This window comes from Eurypyga helias, unplaced genomic scaffold, assembly GCF_000690775.1.
Source record: "Eurypyga helias isolate BGI_N326 unplaced genomic scaffold, ASM69077v1 scaffold23452, whole genome shotgun sequence".
Classification (NCBI taxonomy): Eukaryota; Metazoa; Chordata; class Aves; order Eurypygiformes; family Eurypygidae; genus Eurypyga; species Eurypyga helias.
Window position 1 is genome coordinate 736 of NW_010236902.1, and position 11,540 is coordinate 12,275.

An 11,540-nucleotide genomic window follows, 5' to 3' on the forward strand; every position below is an offset into this window, starting at 1 on the left:
GCTGAACTTCGCCTATGAATCTACTGCGTAAGCGTGGGGTACTCACAGAATTTGGTAGAAACAGGTGTAGAGATTAATTTTAGTTCCGTGTGGGAGGACACACAAAAAGCGGGTGAAGACGTGTGGCAGATGCTTTGCACTGTTCCTTCTCGTACCACTTTGTACGTTCATCTGGAAGGTTTTATTCTCATTAGGCAGTTTGTATCCTGCATTGAACAAGAAACACAGAGCAGTGTTTTCATGTGTTAATAAGGTAACATTTAGCTGTAGTGTTTTTGTGTGTATATCGATATAAGTGTAAAAGTATGCAAAACAACTTTTGCCATGGTGGAGGTAAGGAGGGGCTATCCATTCGAAGTATTTGGGTTTGTTACTCTTCTAAGTCAAATGAAATCTTTTGTCATTGAAATTGTCGTATTTCACCAAAAAGTAAACTAGAAGAATTCGTTGCAACCTCTGGATGAATTTTCACAATGACTATACGATGAAATCTTGTGATTTGCCTGCTAGAGAATGGATGTAGTGTCTTTATGACAGCAAACAAAACCTCAGTGGAAAAAATACTCGGTGTGCTTGTCTTTTTTTTTTTTTTCCTGTAGAATTGTATGCTGAAGAAGAAACACCTAGTGTTGCCTGTGGGGATCCTAAAATACTTTTCTATATAGGTTTTAATACAAAACAGGTGCATACAGCCACTTCTATGGAATTTGATTATTTATTTTTCTTAACATGTGTTACTTGGGTCAAATGATTTTCTTTTTTCAAGTAAGGATTACTACCTGATAAGGTAGTAATTTGAATGCTAGTTTTCTTGGTATTTCACAGAGGACACATCATTTCGAGCCCTCATAAGGACCATGTAATTTTAAGTTTCTCATTTCTAACGATACTGAAGAAAAAACATCAACCAGGAACCAGCTATTCGTCTGCAAGATTTTTTACCTTTACAGTTTTGCAAGGCAATGCTGTGTGTCAGTGGAATGACAAACTCCTAACTCCAGAGAAAATCAGTTCTGAGTTACCTGTGCATTCAGGATACTTGATAAAAAGGCCTGTTTCAGCAAAACTGACACTGTTACTAAAAAGGAGTTCAGCATACTTCCTTTTCTGATGAAGAGGTTGGGCTGTTTCAGGATACTTGATAAAAAGGCCTGTTTCAGCAAAACTGACGCTGTTATTAAGAAGGAGTTCAGCATACTTTTCTGATGAAGAGGTTGGGCTGTTACTGAGAAGGCTGACACTTCAGCCACAGCTGATGTTTTCAGTTTGAAAGGACTTTGTTCAAACTTTTATCTGGTTGTGACCAAGAACATAAATGGGGTCAAATTGAAATGAGACAATATACAGTTGTCAGAATGAAATCCAGTTAGTTTCAGACTGGAACTTTGTGGACGTTTTTAGGTGTCACATTTTCATATCGATTTCAACAAGAAGCGAAATGAAACCGAAATTTTTTCCCCAAGTGGAAATGCTTCTTCCTACTTGGTCTGTAATAGCTGACCCGATGTGAACAGTAATGGGGCTTTTGACTTTCTGAGCCAAGTGGGATCTGATAAGTTGAATACTGTACAGTGTATGCCAGGCTCTGTGGGAAAGGACTTGCCCTGATGGATGTCGTGTATCAACTATAAGGGACACTAGTGTTGCGTAGTTACGCATAGCTTCAGTCCAACCTTCCTGTCCCATCTTTCTTAAATTTCAAATCAGAACCTGTAAGGAATTCTACCAAGAAGTATTGGGTGAGACTATTGTTAATAAGTGTTAATGATAGAATGCAAATTTTTATTTGCTATACTAGTGGAATACTTTGCAGAAGATAAACTTGGTTATTCCTCCTGAAATGCTGAGCTAGTTCAACTAGACTGTAATATTTAAAGCATTGTCATGGCTTTTTCTGAAATCATTCTTTCTCCGTTGTGTTTTTGAAGGTTCTGTACTAGTATTGTCGCTCAGGATGAGGAAGGAACCATTTACCACGGTCGGAACCTAGATTACAGTTTTGTCGACATACTGAGCAAGATTACAATTGACGTGCGGTTCATGAGAGGCGGGCAGGTATGATCTGTGGTCGACGTGGCTGGGTGGTACTCCGAAGGAATGCAGTACGGTCATACAGCTGTGTAGGCAGGAGGATTTGGTGTGGGTAAATGGTTTCCATCCCAAATTACCTTGAGCACCACAGAACATAGAATGATCAGTTTTGGAAGGGACCAATTCTTAGGCTTTTTTCCTAAGGCCTTGTTTGTTTTTCTGACCAATGTGTGTGGTTTAGATGAAAATCTCCAAAAATTAGGTAGTTGCTAATGCAGTCCTTGTTGATGTGATTTTTCTTAATATTTATTAGTCTGTTTTGCAAATGGAGAATTTTTTGTTTGTTTCTTGCTTGGCTACTCACTGACTTGAGCATAACATTTGTAGCAGTCAGTGATTGCTAGCAAATTAAATGCAGTGATTTATGGTCCTCAGAGTCTTTTCATAATTTACTTTGCGAGTTTTATGTAATCAAAGGCAAAGTGGTTTATAGCAACTTGCGTGTGAAAGTCACAGAAAAAAGCACAGGATGCTGTTTCAGAATGTCACCTCTATTTTCAGTAGTGTCCTGTTCCAGAATGCTAACACACTGCGTGTTTCCTGGTTTCAGATAGCATATCAAGGCACCACGTTTCTTGGATACGTAGGCTTATGGACTGGGCAAAGTCCACACAAGTTCACAATCTCCGGTGATGAACGAGGTAAAATAAATCTCTCTTCCACCCTTGATGTTGTGTATAGCATTTCAGTTGATTGTTGCCTGCTCTGGGCCTTCTCTCACATTCTCCCAGAAGAAAAAATACAGCTAGGCTTGCCAGGAAGGAGATGAAAGTGTATGATTTCTCTGGCCCTCAGGGAGTGAAAGCACACATGCTGCCAGGTTTTGGCTGCTGCGTAGGAGAGAGGAATTTGTTTGTCAGCACAGTGTCATCTGAGCTTGTAAAGTGTCAAAGGAGATGGATAACCTTGGGGAAAGCTGTGAGAGACAAATTAATGTGGTCTGTTCAAGAGGCAACTGGGGACAGCAGAGTAGGGTTTGAGAGAAAAGATACAGTTGTGTATAGCAAATGAACGGCTGCTTTCCTAGTTCTCTGTCCCTTCCTCTGTGTTCTGTATTTCTCTGTCCCCACAAGGCAGCTTTAAGAGAGGATGGGAAGAGAAGCGCAAGACTGACTAGGGGAAAGGCAGTAGGACTTGAGAGAGTACACGGAGATACTGGAAAGGCAGCGAGGAAAGATCTGGTAGTAGAGAAAAGTTGAGAGATGTCACCATTGGGAACTAAACCTGGACGATAGAAGGGCTTGTAACAGTCAGGAAGGTAGAGCTTTTCTGTCAGCGCTTGGGTTTCCCGAATATTGGTAGCTATGTCCAACTCCGTGTCAGCAGTGTGCTTCAACCGTCAGCATAAGGATCATCTGAGACAACAGCGAGGGGGTTCAGCCCGTGCACAAACCCATTCTCTTCTCTCGATTCTGATCAAGGAGTCAAGTACCGCCAACTTGTGTGTGTGAGGGGCCCCTCTTGTCCATCAAGAGCTGATGTGCTGTCACGCACCTCGACGTCAATCGCTTCTTAACTACAGACAGCGGTAGTTGTGCTCACTACATGCTGTGCTCCTGGAAATTAGTGGTTACTGACTGCTTGCTGCTCTATCTGTCATTGTACATCAGAAGTAAAACTTTAGGGAAGCGAGCACGCGAACTATAGCTGGGAAGGGGGATGACTAAATTAAGGTGAAGGTCTGTCAAGTGACAAGCATACTGTTTCTGCTGGCTTTTTCTGGTGTTGGCATATGAATAATTATAAATTTGACCTTCTGTTTTCTTAGTTCTAATTTTATCCAGAAGTACTATCACTACCTCTTTTTTTTTTTTTTAGTGGTTTCATGATTTCTGTGTAATTCTTGCTGTTGCTGTAATATTTCAGGAAGATGAATAATGAGGTGATTAATGCTAATATTTGAGCTGAAAGATGTACACTGTCATATGAATAAACCTGCCATCCTTTTGGAAATGTGTTACAAAGTGCCAGTCCCTGTTACAGTCACCTTTGACTCTTCATTTCTTACCATTCAGCTATGAATACAAATGGTTTAAAGCCTGAGCAGCTAGCAAGTTATTGATGCTGAAAGGCATGTGGCAGTTTTGAGCTGAGATTGCCAGCACTGACGAGTTCTGAGAGACACTGTGTTCTCTGTACAGTGCTGAACAGTCGTCTTCCTTGCACACCGTACCTCAGAGTCCCTACCGTTTTATGGCACCCTCATACGGCACTGGTCACAGAGGTGTTTTACATTTCAGAAGACACCAGAAAGCTAGGATAATGATCGCTCCTCTCATTACAGGTCTGAGATGCTTTCTGGAAAGCAGAGGTGCTAATCCAGCTGCGTCGTTAACTTCAGTTGGGATTATGGTGTCTATTAGTATTTTGCCTGTTAGCCCTTCTCCTGAAATGTTGACTTTCTATGCAGATAGGTAGCTGCCCTGTTTCACTGAGGATTTAGCTTTAGGCGCTACTTAAATATCCAAATCTAGTGGTACAGAAAGCTGAGCATTTGCAAGACACATTGTGTAAAATGAGGGCTTGCCAGGGCATGTTAGCCTCGCCATGCAGCACATCCTGCATATTTTATGGATAGATATCAGTAAAGTAGCACAGTAGGGAAGGAGCGTTGCCAGCATTCAGTATTCTATACAGTGTTCATGGTACAGAGGCTCTGACTGCTTTCAGGTGATGTGTGCTTTGTCAGCTCGCTAGAAGCTGCCTGAATTTGATGCGTTTATGATAGTGGTATAGTTAGAGAATTAAAGAATTTATTGCAGCGCTCCTTTGTAATGCAGTAGAAGAAAAGATTGCAGAGCTGGAGATGGGATGTGGAGAAGAAAGGCAGGCAGGAGGATAGGTTGCACAGAGTGTATGTAACATGCATGTCCAGTAACTTTTTTCTTTTTTTTTTTTTTTTTTTTCCCAGCGGGTGGTAGATGGTGGGAAAATGCAGTAGCTGCTTTTCTGAATCGCAATTACCCTGTCAGCTGGCTTGTCCGAGACGTAAGTGCCCTGAGTTATTTTCTCTTATTTCATAGTGATCTCATTTGTACTTACAAACTCCTCGTAAAGTTGATGTTCCAACTTTTCGCTTCACAGGAAATTCATTAAATTGGTAAGTTAATATATTTCATAAGAGGAGACAGGTCTTGTCCCCAAATGGTTAGTAATGTGTATGACAGGCCATTCCAGTCCTCCAGGGACTTCTTTAATCAGTGCCAAAAGTCTTTGAGAAGCTGTGCAAAGACTTCCTTCCGAGGCACTATTTCAGCCAGCTGTGATGTTAATTTGACAAATGGATGCAGCTGCACCCCTAGATGGTCAGTATCTGACCCAGTCGTTGTTTTACACTGTGTTTGATAGGTTACTGTGTTCAAGCTGTAGAGCTCGCTGGTGAGCAGGAGGAGTCAGACTGGTATATTGTACAGCACATTTTATCAATCCTGTGTTAGAGTGCTACTAAGAGAAAACAGATCTGCTGCTTCTCAGATTCTTGAGTTACAGTAAACATGAACAATATGGTTCGTAGGTAAACTCCCTGCAGAACTAGAATGTCTACTGGAGACTTGGTTGTTCCTAGTTTTTGAGTTGGAGATGTGACTTGAGTCTGTGACCCAAAACTACTAACTGTGCTGTTGCTGTCGGACAGGGATTTCCCTGTCTTTGTGAACAGTTTTGACTGATACACATTATCCATACTTGGTTTTAGTTCCTGCACAGCACTCGTTTTTAAAGAGGCACTTCAGTAGGTTGTGGCCCTTGGACAAGAGTAGCTTCATTGGCTTGGGGTGACTGTCAGCATGTGCGCAGTTTGTCACCCGGTTAGGGCGGGAGAAGGCAGGCTTGCCGTAAGCCATTACTCACCACTGCTACTTCCATCCTCTTCAGCTACGAAGACCAAGACATGGAGTGGGTTTTTCCTCCTTTATCCACTTACATCTATCCCACTGTTCACACTGCTGAGGGTTGAACTTGCAGGGTATGGACATGCCTCTGTCTTTTGAATAGCAGATTTTCCAGGTTTTTTCACTTTTCATCATATATATATGTGTACATATGTGTGTGTACGTATATTTACTGTTCTCTTGGAGTATCTGTAAAGCTGGGATTAATGAGTTCCTTTACTAGTCACGTGCATTTCATGTTCATGTGGTTCATATGCTAGTTTGGAAAACTATTTTCAGAGTATTTTCAAGTAGCACTTTACTGTCAATTGTCATTTTCAAAAAAGCCGGACCTTTTTGTCTTTTTAAGATGTCCCAGTGCTTGTTTTAGTGCTTCACCGTGCTCTGTGACCTCTTTTTCTCTGTGATCTCCTTTTTGCATTAGACCCTGAGCAGAGCAGAGGACTTTCAGTCAGCTGTTCTCCGACTAGCTGGCATTCCCATCATTGCTGAAGTTTACTATATTGTAGGAGGTGTATCGCCCAAAGAAGGCATCGTCATCACGAGGAATAGAAGAGGGCCAGTGGATCTCTGGCCTCTCGATCCTTTAGGTGGAGCGTAAGTAGAAAATAACACTTTGGTTTTTTTGGTCCTATTCCTTCCTAGGCTGGGTTAGGGACACAACTTTACTGAGAGGCAGGGCACCTCTTCCTAATGCTTGCAGCTGGACAGAGGCAGGTTGAAAGCCTCTCCAGGGAACCTCAGTGCCTTCCATTCGAGATGGAATCACACCACCTTGTCAGGTTGGGGCAGTCCAGAGGGTCAGGGGTGGAAGAAGCATCTGTATGTGTTTATTGTTTTAGCTAGATTCTGAGGGAGACAATACTCGAGAGTTTTTCCTGTCTGTCTGCCAAGTATTGCACCGGTAAATTCAGCAATTCCAAATTAGTCTTGACCCAATGTGGTAGAAGGGTCGAAGGTTCAAAAATAACTGTTTCTATCAATTTTGTGAAATCAGCAGCTTAACATATGAAGGAGATGCTTAGTGGTTGCCTTGGGGTGAAAAATGGCACTTAATGCAGACAGATGGCCAGTAAGGTACTGGCTTGGCCACAGCCAGATGGCCTGTTGGCTCTGCGTACTCCAAACTTGAATGCTGCAGGCCACATCGGACGCGTACCCATAATCTCTTCTCTGACCACCTCTTTAAAGGTCTGATCTTGCTTTTATTGTAGTCAGTGGTAGTTTTGTCACTGACGACAGCAGTTCAGAGGTCATTCCTGTTTCACTTGTGTTCAGTAGTTCATGCTAAAGGGGGCCATGTACATCAACACAGCGCCCCTTGGGCTTGCAGAAGACACAGGAAAGAGACTTTGGAGGGAGTTGTTTTTCCCTTTGGCAATACAGAAATACTGGTTCTTGGCCTTTATTAATTACCTACCAATTCACCTTTTGTTTGCTTTTATGTTTGGGTGTTGTGTAATAGGTGGTTTCGTGTGGAGACAAACTATGACCACTGGACCACCCCTCCTCCTTTTGATGACCGAAGGTAAATTCAGTTTGGAGCTCTGTGGTGACATAACACTTTTCATTTGAAAAAGCTTAGAGACTTGGGTGTGTTCTTCTCTGAGCAGGTGTTAGCTGGTAGAGCAGGCAGCTTGTCAGGTTTCTGTAATGCCACTCAAGAGGGAACAGATAAGGGAAGGAGCAATATTCACATATGCTAGAGGAAAGTCTGTGTGGCATTGAACGGCATAAAAGATGAGAAATTTCAAGGATAAGGCCTGAACTAAAATCATCTTAATGAAGCAAGGTTTAGTAAAAGTGAAGGGATTTAGATTCACAGTGAAGAACTATCTGATGACGCCAGGAAGGTGCTCGCAGACATCATACAATCTTTAGGTTGTGTAGTTTGCAAAAAGCTGCTGGGAGATGCCCTGTTGGTCTGTACTCAGTGGGGTAGTAACAGAGTAGCTTCAGCACTGTGAGATTGGATTCAGTTGCACAGAACCCAAGATTATTTTAGGCCAAAGCAAACATTTTGATGTAAAGACATTTAGGGAGAAATTTTTCACGTTGGTGCGTTTTAGCCTTTGGAACAGTAACGTGTGTTTAATGGTACTGCGTTGTTTTCCTGCAGAACTCCAGCCATCAAAGCTCTCAATGCTACTGGGCAGCAGAACATCAATTTTGATACGCTTTTTAAGGTATTTTTTAAAGTTCTGCATTGTGACTTTGAAGTTTCTTTTTCAAAGTAGAAGTGCAGTTGCATTTCTGCCAGGGATTTAAAAACTGTACAAGGAAAGCATGGTAAAAAAGGTGCACTGCACAGCCATCTCTGGAGAGTTAGGACTGATAAGTTTGTGTGTTAAAATGTTTCTGAAGTCCTTCGCATAGGCGTTTTGTAATAGTCTGCCAACCCAAGCAAAAATACAAGAGGTGAATCTCATCGCCATCATCTTTGTGTTTATTTCAAGCACAATTCTAAATATTACAGCAGGCAGGTAAAGTGTTACACGAGTGATAGTTTCCAGTTAGTTTTGAGTGCTTAAATGTTATGTATTTCAGAGGACTTTTTAAAAATATTTTTGTAAAATGTTCTGATGTTGGGGAAAAAAAAGAAAGGCCAGCAGGAGAAATCATTGAATGTATGTTACTCCTTTTCATAACTTCATCCTACTGCTGTTTCCAAGTAGCCTTTCAATTCCCTCTTCATTTACCAAAATGACAACTCTTCCAACTTTCTGCACAGGTGTTGTCAGTGAAGCCAGTCTTAAACAAGTAAGTATTAGATTCAGAGATGTTAATCAGTGCCTCCCGCCATGCCCTGGGCCACTTAAAAGTCAATCACAAAACTTCCTTAGGATTTTCCTATGTGTCTGTCTGAATATCTTGTGGTTTCCCAGCTTAGATTTCTGCTTGTGCACATGGCACTCAGTTTTCACGTCCGCAGCACTCTTCCTCTTTGGTCTGCCCCTCTGGCTAAGAAAGTGCACTTTGTTAGGCTCAGTCTAGTAACGGGAAGTTCCTGTAGTAGTGAAACAAATAACTGCTTAGAGAAGCATCTGGATTGTCTGCTGAATAATTTGTGCCGTTCGCTTTGAGAACCATTGGATTTGTGTTAAGAGTGGAAGTGCCTTTCTCTGGAGTTTCTGATGTAGCTCTGCTTGATGTGTAAAAAGAAAAAAATAGCACATGGGGATATAGCTTGTAGGTACCATTTGCTGGATTTTGAGAGATTTATTTCAGTCTACCATTATTCTTGTGCTTTGTTCCACAAAGTGCACCTTTGCGGGTTATCCTGTTGTGGATTACTTCGATACGGAGCTCAGTATGTTCTCTGGATCAGCCATTCCTATTACAGCTTGGCAACGGCTTCTTCAAAGCTAATACCAGGACTTCCTCTCCTCTGCTGTGTACATGTCAGGAAATTTGGAAAGGAGAAGATCATATTTGTGTCGCTGCTAACATCAGCAATGCTAATTTTTAAAAAATTGAGTGATAAAATGGATGTAGAAATACAGTTCCTTTGCTGTACTAAGTGGGGGGAAAAAATGCTAAAAATTGCTGCCTGCAGCTTGCATTTTTATCAGTCTCTCTCCCACTTGTTCTGACCCTTCTGTACCTAAGCAGAACGTTTGTTTCCAGTAAAATTTGTTCTGCTGCTTTGCTAGTTTTATAAATCGCTCTTCTTGCCTGTGCAGTGTCACTCATTCACTTGATCTCTTTCCTCCTCTTGCCCTACCAGTAATACAGTGTATACCACAGTCATGAGCGCCACACTTTCGGAGAAGTACCAGACGTGGATCAGAACCGCGCCATGAAGAGGTGTAAGTAGCGTGCTGGTACTCCTAGCTACTTGTACTTAACTAAACAATTCAGCTGAAGAGTCACTAAGGGACAATGCGCTGCAGTGGCACTCAGGTGACCTAGTCTGAATTCCTGATTCTCCCCTCGGTTTGCTCATTGACTGTGGGTAAATACCTTCCCGGGTTGTTTTAGAGAGTGAAGTATTGACTTTCTTTGCCAAACTCTTGGAGATTATTTTAGGAAAAGTGCATTGTCAGAGAGGAAGGGGTGGGTGCTGTTGCCACCTAAAGTTGAGGTTCTCTCTGTGATTGATTTTAGGAGTAATTCCTTTCTTTTAGAGATTCTGAAGAGTTTCTTTCTTAACTCTATACCAACCTGTGCTCTCTTTTATCTATTTTTTTTTTTTATTTCAGCAGAGAAAATGAGTGAAAAACTGAAGCATTCCAAGATGGGCATGTGCTTTTAAAATCCCTCTCACCAGCAGTACAGTTGTTGTGGCTAACTATATGAATCATTCAGGAAATAATGACTTGTCAATTTTTTGAGGTCTTGTAGATGATACTGTTAATGAACTGTAATGGAAGCTTGATTGACTTTATTGTAATTAAATTAATGTTCTAGCTGATGTTGATGGCTAAAAATTGCTTTTTTTGCAATTACCCTTTTTGGAAAAAGTTGTGCAACTTCAATGTACTTATGTGCTGACTAATAAATAAACACTTCATATATTTTTGTATGGCCTGTAGGTCTGAATATAATTAAAGACAGACATGCAGCTGATGGCTTGGTTTATGAAGAGCTGTGGTGCTACTCCTGCCATCATCTTTTTCCCTGATCTCTGAGGGGCTGCGATCCTGAGCCTAGCAGGGTCAGGAGCAGCCGGCAGCTGCCTGCACAGCTCTGGACTATGGTGATTTTATTCATCAGAAGTCAGGAGCTGTTTCAGGAGGTGTGTTGATACAGATGTTTCCCCCAGTAGAGGGGAGAAGTGTATGACGAGATAGCAGTGAGGTAGAAAAGGGATGGTTTTCCTTGTCTATATCTGAAAACTGCCTTCCATAAGAAGTTTACAACTATGTCTACGGTGCAGAGGGATGGTTTTTTTTGTCTGTCCTATGTGCTGTGACCACATATTGAATTCAGGCACTTAGTGGGAGCAGCCTGCAAATGCTGAAGGGTTTAAAGAGTCAAGATCAGTGGGTGCTTTCATGAGGAGCTTAGGGGTCCCATTCTTCACAGGAGAAAATTCCTGCTAGTGCCAGCGTGAATTTTACACGAGAGCAGAAGGTGCGATCAGAGCGTTAGGTCCGAGCACCATTTCCAGATATGTGCCATGTTGCCTGCAGTGGTTATGCAAACTGTTCCCAGGAGAGCTCGCAGGAGATGTGGGCCCTTTATCCCCTTGTGCCGAGTCCGGCTGAGTGGCATAACCTACTTACCTGCATCCTCTGCTCCTGCCTGGATAAGTGCACTGCAAACCTTGCCTTGACCCAGTTTGTACAACCATGTTCACAGTCATGAGCCGGAATGAGAAAGTGGAAAAATGGAGAGTTTCTGGAGGAAGATGTAAATAACGGTGGTTGTGATATCGCTGAGGTTTCAGAATGACGCTCCTTGAATCCACAGAGCAGGCACCGATTCCTGATCCCAGCAGGCTTTCTTTATGTAACAGCCACCCACAAGTGCAGACAAATGGATCCTTACAGGTGTCACTGCACAGTTGTCCTGACCTCAGCAGTGTTAGGCTGATTATCGTCAGGCAGTGGTGCG

General features: G+C 42.2%; 1 protein-coding gene across 1 annotated transcript in view; it reads left to right on the top strand.

The window, feature by feature from the left end:
- NAAA (N-acylethanolamine acid amidase) overlaps window positions 1-9,784 on the top strand; it is a 10,049-nt gene extending 265 nt beyond the window's left edge. Inside the window, exons 2-10 of the mRNA XM_010147268.1 lie at window positions 1-27; window positions 1,929-2,055; window positions 2,642-2,732; window positions 5,003-5,079; window positions 6,406-6,578; window positions 7,447-7,509; window positions 8,101-8,167; window positions 8,713-8,741; window positions 9,709-9,784. Of these exons, the coding sequence (XP_010145570.1) occupies window positions 1-27; window positions 1,929-2,055; window positions 2,642-2,732; window positions 5,003-5,079; window positions 6,406-6,578; window positions 7,447-7,509; window positions 8,101-8,167; window positions 8,713-8,741; window positions 9,709-9,784 (730 nt within the window). The remainder of the gene's footprint in view (window positions 28-1,928; window positions 2,056-2,641; window positions 2,733-5,002; window positions 5,080-6,405; window positions 6,579-7,446; window positions 7,510-8,100; window positions 8,168-8,712; window positions 8,742-9,708) is intronic.
- The last annotated feature ends 1,756 nt before the right edge of the window (window positions 9,785-11,540 follow it).